Source organism: Onychomys torridus, chromosome 2 (assembly GCF_903995425.1).
Source record: "Onychomys torridus chromosome 2, mOncTor1.1, whole genome shotgun sequence".
Classification (NCBI taxonomy): domain Eukaryota; kingdom Metazoa; phylum Chordata; class Mammalia; order Rodentia; family Cricetidae; genus Onychomys; species Onychomys torridus.
In genome coordinates, this window is record NC_050444.1 from 9034631 (window position 1) to 9050915 (window position 16285).

The 16285-nt window shown below is 39.1% G+C and overlaps 1 protein-coding gene across 1 annotated transcript in view; it reads right to left on the bottom strand.

Moving 5' to 3' along the window:
* Tox (thymocyte selection associated high mobility group box) overlaps positions 1–16285 on the bottom strand; it is a 158164-nt gene that overhangs the window by 131639 nt on the left and 10240 nt on the right. The window contains exon 2 of the mRNA XM_036179883.1: positions 7788–8030. Coding sequence (XP_036035776.1) covers positions 7788–8030 — 243 coding nt within the window. The remainder of the gene's footprint in view (positions 1–7787; positions 8031–16285) is intronic.

Below are 16285 nucleotides of genomic sequence, written 5' to 3' on the forward strand. Positions count from 1 at the left end.
GATACCAATGCTGCAAAAGATACAGCAAATAAGAGTGATGGATGAATCAAAAGTGAAAACATCAGCAATCAGGATGCTATTTAAGACCCTGTAGAAAATCCTTGAGGTGGCAGAGAAGAATTTTAAAAATTCTGAAATTATTCTGTAATCTCTATAAATCTGCCCTCCATGGCTGTCAGCATTCTCTACAATTATAAACATTAAAGGGAAACAATAACAAAAAAGAAGCTAATTTGATATACATGTGGAAATACAATGACCTTTGAAGAGAAGTTGAAGAAATTGAGTTTACTTGGCTTAGGCAAAACTCACCTACCAGAGAGACTTAATAAATGCCAAAGACTTGGACTCATCTGCTCTCCAAGCATTTTGATAGGCGGCCCACAGAGTAAGCAGAAACTGCACCAAGAGATTTTGGGTTAACTTTAATAGGTATTTCCTGGAAGGGCTCTAAATCTCTTACTACAATTTAACATAGTGTTACTAGGTTAATCAAACACAAACAGGCTACCAAGGAAAGCTCTGGAATCTTGGCTCTTGGGTAGGAAACCACACATCTCAACTGGTTTAGGTTGACAGCCGCTCAGACCGAACAGACTGTAGCCCCCTGTTTGCTCACAGAAGATCAAGTAACTGACTTTATAGTTTTTTTGTCTTCTACTACATATGAATGAAGTGCAGATTCATGTGAGTTCCAGAAATGAAGAAAATGTGTAAGGCCTGGACCCCAGTAAAATCTGACTTTGATTGCTTGGTCTACAAGGGAAAATGTTGTTTCTAAATTGGCTCCTTTTCCAGATACTATTAATGACAGCCCCAGTTTGGAATATTTTATTGTAACACTAAAAGACAGCCCAAATCATTGACATACTGAAGCCAAAGAAGTGCTTATCGGTCCCACATTCAAAATGATCTGCTTTGAACAGAGAAAAGGCTTGCGTGGAGCTTAGCATTTAAACATATACACATCTAGTTTGGGTCTTATTAGGAATTTATCAAACACGAAAATGGAAAAAGGAAAAAAAAACACTCATTCCATAAGTGTGGTCAAATATAGGAATAAAAAGGCAGACATTTTTTCATGGTATTAAAGGAGTTTAGGAGACTGCTCTCTATTCTTAGATACTCAAAAAGAATAATTCCTGTGTGGGGGCATACTGTAATGAATAATTTTGACAATTTATGGCATAATTCTAAGTAATTATCTCTATGCTTTTCCTCCAGTCATGATGGGCAGCACCTTTTTTTTTTTATTGCCCTTCTTGTATTTTTTTAGAGAAAGAAACAAACTTCTATGACATTCCCTCCATTATAAATGGATGCACTCATTACTCCATAAGGACATGGGGTGTCCTGAAAGGTCTTCAGCTCCATTCACATTACATACTTTATGCATTACATGAAAGAAAATACCTTAAGATTTTTGAAAATATTTATTTTTAAAAAACAGCAATCAAATTGTCTGTAATCACATTTTTTTTTCTGCCTGGCTTTGAAAGCTGCATTATTCAATACGTCAGTGGTCCTTCCCATAATGGCAACATATTAGAAAGCCATGCTGTTCTTATGCATTTGAACTCCTTGATGCACGACACTCCCCATGGGCCCAGAGGAGCACTCTTGCTTCCATTTCATGAGTCCTGCATGGTACCTACTGAAGTGATGGTTGTCAAAACAGTTGTGCAGTGGCCTTTGAATGTAAAGTCTGCCATGACTGCATGCTACAAATGACAATAAATCTGAGTATATACATTATGCTGGCTTTTGTTGCCTAGAAAAAAGAAGGCATTTGGGAAATAAACCCCCCAATTTTATTGCCTTTTAACATCTTTTTTTTTTCCATTTTAAACTCCAGAACTTGAAATTTGAAGCATTCAAAGAAACTGAAATCTCCTTTGTCGCTTTTTTCATTGTAAATTTCCTATAATGTGCCATTAGAAACTACACTCCACAAAGCCAGGCTTCTAAATGAATCCTTTCTGTGAGGCCATTTGAAAACTTCGCACGGTTTTTCTTTGTATGAAAGAGCTTCTGTTGACTGCACAAAGAATAAGCAATCGCCACATACAGGCCAGGCCAAGCAGCCTAGATGACTTTATACAAGGTTGCACTTTTCGCTTCCACCAATCCATGATTAAGCTCAGCAGTGACTGTTATCAGGGTGAGGTGCAAAAGAGGGGCTCTTGGTTTTAATTTGCAGAAATCAAGGGATTTTTTCTGAAGTCATGAATATTTACCAGGGCCATTCATGTACTTACTTTTCTTTCTCCCAAACTAGTTTCTTTGTAACAACATGAAAACCTCATCTATCAACACAAAGCAACATCACTTCCTTTAAAAAGACTTTATTTATTTTATGCATATGAGTATTTTGCTTGCATGTATGTCTGTGCACCCACAGGCATGTATTGCCCCTGGAACCCAGAAGAAGGCACTGGATCCTGTGGAAACTGTAGTTACAGACAGTCTTAATCAATCACGTGGGTGCAAAGGATCAAACCTGGGTCCTCTGTGCTCCTGACTGCTGAGCTGTCTCTTCCATCACTTCATGTGTGACAGTGAAATGACGTTAGCCACTGCTCAATATCTTTATAACTGAGTGACCGTGGAGGGGAACACTTCAAACACTGGCCAAAGCCAGAGCAAGAAGAAGTGGCCAGATACAACAGTGTGCAACTGCTATCTCAGAACTTGGAAAGGAAGACTTCAAGTTCAAGGCTGGCCTGGGCTACACTGTGAAATCCTGTTGGAAGCTCAACAAGGAAAGGGGAGGAGCAACAGTGAAGTCACTAAGTAACTGTGATGTTCAATCCTGATATTCAAAACTGCAGACTCTGGAGTCACCTACAAGACAAACCTCTAGACAGTGGTTCTCAGCCTCCCTAACACCATGACCCTTTAATACAGTCCTCATGCTGTGATGACCGCCAACCATAAAATTATTCATAACTGTAATTGTGCTACTGTTATGAATCGTGGTATAAATATCTAATATGTGGGACATCTGCTGTGTGAACTCCCATGGGTTGAGAACTGCTGTTCCAGGAGTGTCTGCAATGGACTTTCTAAAGTGAGTTAGCTGAGGTAGGAAGACCCATCCTAAATGTGAGAGGCACCATCCCATCGACTTGGGTCCTGGACTGGATGAAAAGGAGAACACAGCTGAGCATTTGCATCCATTTCTCTATTTCCTGTCTGGTACAGTGTGACTGGACTTTCATGTTCCTAGGGCTACACCTCCCTCACCATGATGGACTGTGTCCTCAAACTGTGAGCCAAAATAAACCTTTTCCCCCATTTAAACTGTGTTTGCCAGGTATGTTGTCACAGCAACAAGAAAAATGAGGTATTTAGTAACTAACTACGCTAGCAAGTCTAGGGAATCGCAAAAGTCTGAACAAGGGGTATGTGATTTCAGAAAGAATCAGGAAACTGCCAGTCTGGAAGGGATCAGAGCCATCAATCAGTCAGTTGTGGGTTTCTGCCTTGGAGAGAGGATCTTTTGTTCAAGGATGCTTTTATAAGAAATGAACCTAAGAGCAACACCAGGAAAATTCTGCCTTATTGTTGTCCTTCTAGGCTTTAGGGAGCTGAGTTTGTGCCACTGAGCAAATCCACCCCTGCTGGTATATAGAACACATCGGGTTTCTGCTGGTTAACATGCCTGTCTGACACTCCTGCTCCACTACATTTCTAACCAGACTTCACTTTGCAGGAAGTGCAGACAGATCAGCTCCCCACTATCAAAACAACTCAGGGGAGTTTTGAGGAATTGGAGCTCTTGCATATTGGGTCATGAATGGCTGTTGAATTTGAACATAGAGAATAAGAACTAATTGGCACCCACCCACCAGTGTGTACTACAGAAATTCTACCTGCTTTATAGCCTGTTCTTGGAACAAGGAGACTTTAAGAATATGTAATCTTTTTAGGAGTGACAAAGACTAAGTTGTTGCTGGAGTTCTGAATAACTACTCAATAAGGAGTCCCAGTAGACTATAAAACAGCACAGACAAGAATTTACAATAAATAAATAAATGGAGGAAAATGTTAGAAGGCTGAACCCTCACCTTGTGTGTGCTGCACACTGTACAAGATTATGGTAAATTGTAGAAGGCAATACACATTTTCTCTGGTAAAAAAAAGTTTTTAAACTGAAAGGCATTCTGGTAGAACAGACTTAAATCTATTGTGAACCAGGCACCATTTAATGGTTATGATCTACCTTAATGATTAGCACATCATGCAATTTAATATTATATTATGTCTTTCTAATTTTATGCTTACTGTTTTAAAAAATGAGGTGTCACTGCACTATTCAGGCTGGCTCCAGCCTTTGGCTATACATCATTCACCTTTCTCAGCCTCAGAAGGACCCAGGGCTACAGCTACAACTATGCAATTGGTGAGGATGCTGGAGTACCACACACAGCTACAGCCATGTGATAGAGGAGATGCTGGAGCACCACACCCAGCTACAGCCATATAATTGGTGAGGATGCTAGAGCACAGAAAGTTTATTAAGTGGCTCAGTGTTATATAGCATATAGGTGGCAGCCCCAGGATTTGAACCAAGGCAATCCAGCTCAAAGACAGCAATGTTAGTTGTGGTAAAACACAGGGGTACTCCAAGGAAAGAAAGGCTTCTTTAGTTAATAGCAGGCTTACTGCTGTCCTTTTGACAGATGTGAAGAAGATTAAGGATCAAAGTATAAATAACTCTTGAAAAGTCTTCACTCTTGTGCATCTTAACTTCCCTGAAAGAGTCACACAGGCACAGGCTTGGGAAAACCATTTTATCGAAGCAACACTTACATAATGCATCCTATGTGCCAGCTAGTGAGTGGTCTTAGCAATCTGTCAGACTCCTTTAACCCCACAAGATAAGGCCTATAATTGTCCCTATTTTCCCAGAAAATGAACCTAGAATCTTCACTGGCTGGGCCAGTGATCAATTGCTAAACTACTTTGAGCCTCCATTTTTCATTTGTAAAACTCAGATACTACTATTTCATACAGATATATATTTTTAGCTGTGGACTAAATGTTTTATGTCTGACATGCTAGATGCTTATGGGAAACTTATTAACAGTAAGACTGTCACTTCTGTAGCCAGTAGCAATAAGAAACAAAATATATACAAGAAAATTTAACTTTAAGATAAGTTTCCACTAAAAATGATGTATTATAACATATCTATCAGTAATATACATAACATATTAATATATTTATAGTAAGCATCATAATATTTAAAATATATGCAGTCTCTAACTAAGAACTAACATATTTTAATCTCTTCCATTCATTCAAATACTAAAGTTCTAGAATGGAAAAACACTGACACAAAGATGGAATCACAACTGTAAGAACAACAGGTTCCATGTGTTGCATCTGGAAATACAGTTGGGGCTAGTTGACTCTATATCTAAAGCGCACTGTGTGGCTTCCAGTCACAGGATTATCACAACTCACAGGAAATTCCTCACTGAGAATCTGTAAATGTTGGCTCTTATCAGCTGTGTCAGTGTTGGAGAAGAGCTTGAGAGATCTCCAAATGAACATAACAATTTCTAGGACTTTAACTCTGAAAAGTTTTTCTCTCACATTCATTTTAACCTCTCCAAAAGAGTCACACAAGAACAGGCTTATGAAGCCCACAGTCTCTGATTTTTGTAGCTATTCGTGTCCTTAACCCAAGCTGCCCTCACTTGTAAACATATGACCAAGCCTGGAAAATCAACTAAAGTTCTGCTGTTTCTTCACTTGATTTTAAAATCAATTTTCTAGTTGGCACATGAAGTTTGTAGACTACATGGGCTTCTCTGTGATGCTTTGCAACACGTGCTCACTTGTGTGATGTTGAATTATATGCTTGGTTTTTTTTTTTTTTTTTATTTACTTTTGTCCATGAATTTTTCTAGCTGCTGTACAAACTTTGTATAGATTTTTTTTTTTTTTGGGGGGGGGGTTTCTGTGATGCATTGCTGTACATATGCTCCTATGTGATATTGAACACTTTGGTGGACTGTGAACCTATGAGCAGGAGCGAAGTTCTTAGGAAAGAGTTTTAGTTTTTTGCCAGAAAGAATGATCATGTGTGAAGAGATAGCCTTAGACACAAAGTCTTTTCCAAAGAAAGTGACCCAAAATGGGGGCTTATGAGAGCTGTTAATCTTGAATCCATACCTACTTGTGGATGATATAATAATGGTATAGTAGCCCCCAAGCACATCCCCTGTCCTCACTACTATCCCAGTAAAGTTCTTCCTCATTTCTCATGTGATCACCAGATCTATACTGCATAAGTTAGTGGTCGCCAGGTACATGTGGCCTATGTCAAGATCATAAAATCAAAGAAAATAAAAGTGTTCTTGTAACTCTAGACACAGGGAGTCTGATGCCCTCTTCTGGCCTCCTCAGACATTTCACACACTTGATACACAAACATTTATGCAGGAAAACACATGTACTCATAAAAATAAATAAATACATATTTAAATAAAAAATTAAAAGATGATCTTCGCACACATTTTTTCAGATTTGCATATTTGCATGCAGTGTTAAGTATTTAACTTCAATTTTTAAGAGGGATATAATCTAGACAGTCTAGCGATGGTGATGCTTTTGACTTCTGACAATACTACAAGAGTTTTCTCTTCTTGGCTGTGCATGTGGAGGCTGAGCTCAGGTCTATCCGCTGTGTGGTGCTACGTTTTGTCTCCCAGAAAAGCCATATCAGGGTTTCTTTTGAATGTCCTTTCAGCCATTCCAATTCTCTTATGCTCATGTTCATCACCAAAATTTCTGTGAAGCTACACAATAGTCATTTCTGCACACATCAGGGTGAATGGTGGTATGGAACACTCTTTCAGAACGCAGAAACAAGGTTATCAGTTTGTTCCTGTGAACCTGTGATAGTGCTGGTTAGTAACAGGAGAGTGACGGCACTTAGACTGTCAACTGGTCAAACAATGAAAGCCAAGGAGTGTGAATGAGAAGTCACTGTTAGCCTGTGAGGGAGGCGGGTGCTTTGCTCCAAATTCCTCCCAAGGCCGCACACCACTGACCTTCTTTGTTCCCACTTCTTGGAGTGTATACCAAAATTATGTTTGTAGATAACATTAAAATCAGAATGAATACTTTCTTGATAAGTTAGTGTTTCTTAATTATGGGATGCTCCTTAGAAATACAGATGCCCAGACTTTGCAGGAGGGCCTGAGAGCTTGGCTTTTTGCTAATTTTCTAGGGGATAAGATTTTCATCTTTAGACACTTCAAAGTAACAGAATGTCCCATTGACTGAGACACCTTAATGGAGATCATTTCAATCAGCAGAATTCTGCTCCCAAAACAACTGTTTCCTTGCTACTGTTCAAAACAAATTTGTAGAATTTCAGGGAGCAAATAACAAAATTGAGGCTGACATAAAGCACTGCTCAGAAGAGACAGGGATCTTACTTGTTGCTAGGAGCCTACACAAGCCCAGAAGCAATACCATTTATAGTGATCTTTTATCTGAATCAGGCCAGCCATTTTTTCCTAATAGCATCATCAACAGTATTTAGTACTTTGACAAATATGAGTGATTACACAAGTTAATTCACTGATTTAAATGTAAAATAAAAATGACTTTAGGAAATTACAAGATCTACAGAGACCATTGCTATAGCTAAAACCTCTCCCTGGTTTTAAAAGGCCATTCACACAAGTTAAAGATCCTTTCATGGAGCTGTCCTTTGCTTTTCCTGAGACTTTCAAGCCCAGCACATTAGACAAGCCCATCCTTACCACAGAGATAGAGTTGGAGAGCAGTGTACCATCCTGGCTCAGCATGTTGGACACGGTGATCTCTGGCAGGTCCATGTTTTGTGGATGGAACGGGAGCAGGCCATTGTGGTTCATGGGGTGACACAGAGAGTGGTACCCAGACTCCACCTCATTCAGGTGCACCAGAGAGTGGTCAGGGAGGGAAGGAGGTGTGATAGGTGGGATGTTAAAGTCTTCACTTTCCAGACTTGGGCCAGGGTAGGACTGAAAAGACAGGAGTGACAGAGATGGTAATTAGCATCCACTTGTTCACTATTGTCGAAGACAGGAACACAGGGCCCTGTGGATATATATACCTACTGGAAGCACTGCAGATTTGACTAGCAGATTCAAACAATGGTTCACCCTGGTGCTTGTCTCCCTTTCGTATGGAAGCAGATTCCCATGAGACATCCTCTTCCCGTGAGACATACTCCTGTTATAATACCTGCCTCTGTAATGTGGCTTTGTTTTCCTAGGAAGTTGAACTCAAACAGATTTCAATGATCTCATTAAAATTTTCTAGAGTATTAATCTGCCTGAATACCCTTTTTCATGAGAATTGTGGGGAAAAAGGCAATTTATAAAATTGTTTGATCAAATATGTTTCGTTAGATACCCTACTGCTAAGATTATGGGATGTAGTAAAAGTGAATCCCACAAGTCCGGGGCAGTTGCTTTTCAGTTTGAAAAACCTAGCTGCTTATAATTTTTTTTAAAAAAAGTTGTTAGTTAAGAAGTAAGTTAAGTCTGTGCTGAAGTGTGTGTTCACAGAAAGTTTGGTACAGTTTTAAAATGCCATTTCATCATCAAAAGAAAAATGAAGATTGCTTTCAAAACTTCTGAGAACACTTAATTGATTTTATCCTAAAGGCTAATACCACTGCAACCATTTAAATTCAGTCCCTTCCATGGTGAAAGATATAAACAATATTAATGTTATGTAATACTAATTGTGAAATAAAAGTTAATCAGTAAGATAAACAGCATTGGCACACCAGAGGCTGTTCTTTTATAAAGTAGCTTGAACACAGGAAGAGATCGAAGAGGAATAGAAAGATTATACAAACATAAGCCTATTTAAGAAGAGAAAGTGGTAAAACTTGAAAATGGTAGAAAGAATAAACATTGTTAGCAATTAGCATCAATACACAGGGTCAGAAAGAACTTATTTTGTTAAACAGGTGTCATAATATGAGAAGAAACATTTTGGCTCAGATAATTCTTACAAGTCAATCTTTCAAATTCCAGGGGCCTTCAATGTTTGTGTGCATGAGTAACAAAGATTCTCTTGTCTAACTATACAGTGACTGCTACAGTGTGTAAGATTTGAAATGAACAGGCAGAGCAGAGGAGCCAAAGAAAGTAGTGTTCTGTGTTCTTTGGGTGTTCAGCCAATAAGCTTTATGCCTCCCTGTCCAAATGCCTGGGGTTATTTTTTCCAGATGGTGTCTATTTGTCTAACAGAAAGAAAATCTTCAACTTGCACTTGCTAAATGTTGAACAAGTTCTGATGTGTTTGTTTAGGTGCCGTCAGAAGGCACAATTAAATGGAGAGCTACTTGGAACATCTGGAGTCTGGAGGTGGTCACAGAGAAGAACGCAAAGGTATCATCTGAAGACTCTGCACAGGAGAGATTTGCATCCTTTCTTACGGATATTTTTTCTTAAATATACAACATTCTGCTTTTTAAAAAGTCACCAGCTCTTAACGTTTAGTCACTACTAAAGTCTTTTATTAATAGTGTAAATTTTTATGTTCAAAAAGCATGTTAGTGCCCTGTGTCCAAATTGATTACCCTGGACATACAGACTTAGCTTGAAGTTCATTGTAGGAGTATTCAATATAAGATACAAAAAGGCCCGAAGAAAAAAGAATGTGCATTTAGTCACTACTATCTCATAGAAAGTACAGGGACGGACTTTTCACTATCTTGTCTTCATGCTAACCTTGTAACTACTTTCTCTGTATGTGGCTGTTATTACTCCTTTTCCTGATGAGGTAACTGGAGTCCAGAAGTTCCTCAGTGATTGACTTAGTCCATATGTGGGGGATGAATAGAAAAGGAAAGAGGCCATTTGTATCTCTTCCCTCCCTCCTTTCTCTGTCTTTGTTGTGATCCAACCCAGGGCTTTGCAGACGTGAGTGTAGTGTACCTGAGCTCCACAGCTAATCGGTACTATTTTATCTGGCTGAACGATACAAAGCACCTTTGTTATACAAAATTTCATATCAACAGCATGTTTTTCCTTATCCCAAATCCTACCCACCAAGATTAAATATTTACTTGACATAAGCACAAGAATTCACAATCTGTGTCTCCACCGGCACTGCAGATAGTTTTTGCAATACAGTGTTTAAGAGGTTAATCAGTGCCTGTTTGAAACTTTCCTCAATAAGGCATAACTAATACAGAGGTAAAGGAAAAAGCTGGCTTTAATTTCAGAAGTGCCATTAACCCTCTGAAAATACTCAGGGATATTTCGCCCAGGGTATACCATGACTTTACATTCTAGAGTTTCTTCAGTAGTTAAGTCTTAATTTGTGGAGTTTTAAAGGAAGGTTTAATTGGTATCGACTTACACTTGGTGATAACAATTGCACTGCAATTTAGCTAAGCTACATGGTTTATTTTCATGTAATTACACATTAAGGTTATTTAATCCATACAATTATATGCCAAAACCACAGACTCCACAACTTAACTGGTAATGCATAGTTATGTGGGTCAAGAATTTTAACAACATAAAGGTTACTTAGCAGTTCTGTCCCTTACATTAGAAGCCATGATGTGGTTATTTGCCATGAGCCTTTTAGAAAGTAATTGAAGCCCTATAAAAGTACCATTGTAATTGTTTAAATGTCCAAATGTGCCAGAACTTTTAAAAAGTGCAATGAAGGACTAATCTCTGTAAATGTGGAAATGAATTAATCTCCAACACTGGCTTCTGTGACATGACAGGTGTACCCTGATTCCAGACCTTATCTGTGATATGTTTAATAAGTGAGATTTGTATTATACCCAGTTTGCAGTTTGAGAGGATACAGCACTATAGGGTATGATTCAGTATTTATTCTCACTCCACATGCAGTGCTTGTTAGAATCATCATTGAATAGTTGCTGAATGAGTACAGAAGAGGATCACCAAGTGCAGCGTTCATGAATCAGTGGATGAGAGAACAATTACTAAACTCAGTCTTTAAAAACAGGAAGTTTGTGAATATATTGCAATTTTGCAGGCTTAAATAACTATTTTATATTCCCAAGACTGCCCTGGCCAGTTCATAGCACATAGGGCAACAGTCATCTCACGCTGTGCCAAGTAGCCAAAGTGTCCTGTGAGAACAGTGGTAGGTTCAACAGACCAAGGAAGGCTGGACAGAGGAGTCTGCAGTCTGTGACTGCACTGTCCTGTGTCTGAGTGTCCTGGGACCTGGTCTGCAAGTGGCTCCCTTGCCATTCCAGAGTTACACAAATGATTCATAATGCAGCGTTTATGATCTCTGGCTCTCAGAGCTGTTGGAACCTAATTCTCTGCTTCTCATGAGGGCAATTGGGGTGACAGCTAGGGAGCCTGGGGTCAAGTCAAGGCAAATCTGATGCTCCATCGTCAGAGAGGGTCTGCTGAGAGGAGTGAGAACTCTAATCATAGCACAGAACATCCCAGAAAGACCAGCCTGAAAAGACTAAGGCAAGGCCACCCTGCTGACACAGGGCGAGCTGTGGCACTTGCACATTAATATGGTCATTTTCTGTTTCCTACTTACTTTTCTCCTCACATTGTAGCCTGGATTTCAAGCAAACAACCATTCTAAAACTCTCCCAGCAACAATGATCATGTGATCCTTTCTAAGGTTTCCAGATTCCTATAAGGTGACAATACCATTTTTTTTTTTTTTAAGCTTGAAATAGAGATTACCTAAGAGTTTATCCCATGTTCTAGGAGGGTCTGTTGGGCTGGGGCCTGGTACAGAATGCAGAACAAGATAGGTTCGGAGCTTCAAAATGATATTGACTTCTTGGTCACATCTATAGTCTTGTATCAGAGGCCAGAATCTAAATCATTTGTCTCCCTTGTCCCCAACAAATGTGGAAGTCACTTTTATGAATAGAAGAAAGTACTTAGGGATAATGAGGGAAAATGCATTCCTATACTTTCCATTTTAGTGTTGAAATTTACCTTGATAAAAGGTAAGTTGGAAATAGGCATGCAAATAAACTAATATAAACTCATCTATGATGATCCAGTGATGCAAAATAACTCAAAACTCCCTTGTTCACAGGCTTTTCACTGTGTACAAACAAAAGGAGCTCTCATGGCAATGCAGGTGCTGGGCTTCACTGTGTCCTGCAGAATCCAAGCACCATCAAGTATGGGGTGGGACAGGGTGTACTAGCATGAGGCTCAGTTAAGTTTGAAAAAATAGATGAACCATTCAGGCTGCAAGGGGATTGTTTGAATCACTAAAGTAGCAATTTAAAAATGGTATCCTCCTCAAGAGAGTAAGTTTGTAGTTGTAAATAACAGAGTCCATGGCTATTGCAACTCATTTTCTTAAAGCCTCAAAAAGGGTATTTGCACATTTTAATTAGAAAGTGCCACCTAGCTCTCTGATAAGAAGTGGACGGGTTTCTTATGGTAATGATTCCTTCAGTGACTAATCAGAGTTGTCACAGAATGTTGGAAAGATTGGCAACTATGGAGCCCAACAGGTAAGTTTGCATCTAAGGTCTTTAGAAGCACTTAGAAGTTTGGTTTCTGAAGTTTTCTATTCCTCTTGAGCCTATTTTAAAACTCAATTCATAGAGTTTTTAACAGCATTTAAAATATACATTAAAAAGTCCAATAATCTATGTTCTCCAGATAAATTGTGCCTGAAAGGGGTTGTTGTTAAATGGATTTATAAATGTGTTAGACTTGGTCATGTCTAATAACAAACACTTCTATACAGTCTGTTGGGGGCTAGATGTTTAACACACTGAGATCGTATAGGCATTTCTATGGATTTGCCATTGGTAAGACCTGATAATGGAGAAAAGTATACCCCATTTATACATAAGGTATTTAAACAAACATTAATGTATTGAAACAAACAGCCAAAATCGTTTCACACTTAGTTGAATGAAATTAGATTGCATGTCTTTCTTGTCATGTGTGTGTGCTTGCATGTGTGAATGCATGCTGGTAGTGTATGTGTGTCTATGGTGTAGGCATGTGTTTGTGTGGACGTGTGTGTGTGCGTGTGTGTGTGCATGTGCGTGTGTGTGTGTGCATGTGTGTGTGTGTGTGTGTGTGTGTGTGTGTGTGTGTGTATGTGTGTGTATTTGTAGAGGCCATAGATCAATGTAGTTGAATGAAATTAGGTTGCATGTCTTTCTTGTCATGTGTGTGTGCTTGCATGTGTGAATGCATGCTGGTAGTGTATGTGTGTCTATGGTATAGGCATGTGTGTGGACATGTGTGTGTGTGTGTGTGTGTGTGTGTGTGTGTGTGTGTATTTGTAGAGGCCATAGATCAATGTTGGGTGTTTTCTGCAATCATCCACCTTTACAAAAGGATTTATGATTTTTAGTTTATATGTATGGATTTTTAGTTTACATGTTTTGCCTACACATAGGTCTGTGCAACCTGTGCCAGCATTGCCAGAGAGGCCAGAAGAGGGCACAAGATACCTGGGAATTGGAGTTACAGATGATTGTTAATTGTCACATGGGTGTTAAGAACTGATCCTGGGTCCTCTGTGACAGCAGCCAGTGCTCTTCAGGGTTGAACCATCTCTCCTGCTCTTCCAACGTATCTTTTGAAACAAGGTCTCTCACTAAACTTAGGGCTTACCTATTGAGTTTAGCCAGTGAGTTTCCATGATTCTCCGGGTTCCATCTTCCCCACTCTAGGAAACACCCTGGCCTTTCCATGGACTGGGGATTCAACTCAAGTCCTCATGCATGTGTGGCAAGCACTTTACCAACTGAGCTATCTACTCAGTCCCTAAATTGCATGTTTTAAATCAAAGGATAAAATAATAGGGAACAGAGAGTATGCAAAGAAAACTGAAATGCTGGGGTTGACTTACTGGGAAAAGGCCAACAACTTGGTTCCTTAAGGAGCCCTGCAGCCATGCAGCCTAGGACTGTTGAGTTCCCATCCAGGTCAAAGGAGAAGGAATTTGTGAGCCAAACTGACCATGCCAAATATGCACAAACATTATATTGCCAGCCTCCTGGTTGTGTCCTGAATTCAGGGTGTGTGTGGAGGTCTTCCCAGAGCAGTTTTTGGCAAAGAGGCAAATTGCTAAGGAAAGGGTTCAATTCTAAGCCTACAACCAAAGAGACGAGGGTCAGGAAAAATCCAGAGGAACTTTCTGATCAACTTTGGATTGATCTGCTCACATGCCTTTTTAGTTATTTAATTAGAGCCAACATCCATCCACATGTGCAGCCTTCTCCAGCCTCCATTTCAGTGCAACAGGAAAAGAGTTCTTGCCTAACTTCTGGAAGGTCTCAATCTCCTGACTGTTTAATTGCATAGGTGCTCACTTGTTGAGCCACTTTGCTTTACATATTCCATGCCCTAAGTATCCTGTTTACATTATTTTCTCCATCTGCAGCCCACATTTCCTTTGCTACAGCCTGGTCTTTATTCTGCATTCCCATTCCACATCATTGCTTCTGCAAATGGAATGTTAATTTCACTGACTTTATTTTGGACTGCAGAGAATTCAGGTTTTCATATCGTCCAGCTAGAGAGCTAATTCATGCCAACCAGAAACAAATAATAAAGAGTTTCTTCCAGCTTTTGTCTTTTCTTCTCTTTGCAAAATCTAATTCTCTACCAGTGGGGCATGGTATTTTGTGGGTCCCTACCACATATTGCAATCATTATGCATAGCATTCAATCTTTGGAGACAAGAAGTCCCATAACTCAGAAGAATTCAGAAGATAGCATCTTGTACACATCTTTAAATTATGTGATGGACTCATGCAGTCATGCAAACACTAAAAATATGACTATAGTTATAGTGCTGTAAAATATGGTTCTCATATAGAACTTTATTTGAAAGATAAATAAATATGACTGCCATCAAATGTATACAGGATGCCTTAATTTTTAATCTGTAACATAATTCCTGAAAGTCAAGGACAGAAAAAATGCCAATGTTTAAACATGTTTTATCTTCTATTACTGAGTATTATCTCTGTGTAATTCAAATAACTCAGTGGAAAGCAAAGTGAGCTGATACATTTAGCAGGACCCCCCCCCAAAAAAAATAAGCTAAACCAAAAAAACCTCTAAATATTCTCCATTTACTTTCTGAAGTTAAAACACTGCATTGCAAAGGTGATTTTCCCCCAAAGGCTTTGAGCAGCATCAACTCAATCTCTAATTTCTTTTGAAAAGACCTTCAGAGTTAGATCTTTTTTTCTGATTCTTTTGTGTCTGCATGAACAAGGGTTGATAGCTTGAGACTATAATGTATTACTGTGGAAAGCTTTGGTCTGTTACATAAATCATCTTAACACTCAGCAAGAATTGTCCAACAGTGCCATTGATGTGCTCAAGCCAACGATCCTGAAAACAATTTTTTTGTCTTTCTTCACGTGCTAGACAATAGCAATAAATCATCTTCATTGAAAAACACACAATTTACTAATTTTTCAAACAATACTTATCAAAATAAAATTTTTGGCAGAAAGCATAACATTTATTTTATTTCTGTTCATTAATTTTTAGAACCTTGTTAAAAAATAGTTAATGCTCATTCAGTATAGAAACATTTGCTGAATGCCTATACTGATGTTTAAGACATTCTCAAAAAGCAAGTTGAGCTACCAAAAAAAAAAAAAAAAAAATCAGAACACAGTCTGTAGGAAGGAGCAAATTGGGAGGCAGAATAGGAAATCCAAGCCCCCTGTAAAGGCCATATGCTTGAAATGTCAAACTAGGTGATTACAGAAGGCAATGGAAGGGGAATTATGCAGAGCTGGAATGTTGAAGTGTTGCTATCAGTAGATTACACAAATCATAGGGCCTGTAGATCAGATATTTCTGTCCAAATGTGATGATGGAGGATTATGTCATGGACCCATGCCTGAACAGGCAGCAGCAATGAGGCTCAAAGTAAGACTTTCACCAGCAAGGCCAGTATCAACAACCAAAACAAAGTGGGATATGGGCTCAGTGCAGAGCTCTGCTAGCACTGGGGTATAAGATCAAAGCTTGTTTATGGAAAAATCAGGATGCAAAGCCTGTGTGAAACCAGAAAATGGGATCTAACTAAGCACACCCAGAGAATCTATGAGCTAGGACTGAAAAAGCTGAGGTCGGATTAATAAGCTGCAGCTTCAAGAATTCTGGGAGTCACGAGGCCAGCACTTACACCAGATGTACATGGGACGTGGTTGCCTGGCCCACGTCTGTCTCTCATGGATGTTACTGGTAGCAAAGGGCTTCTTATGCCATTATTTATTAAAGATCTT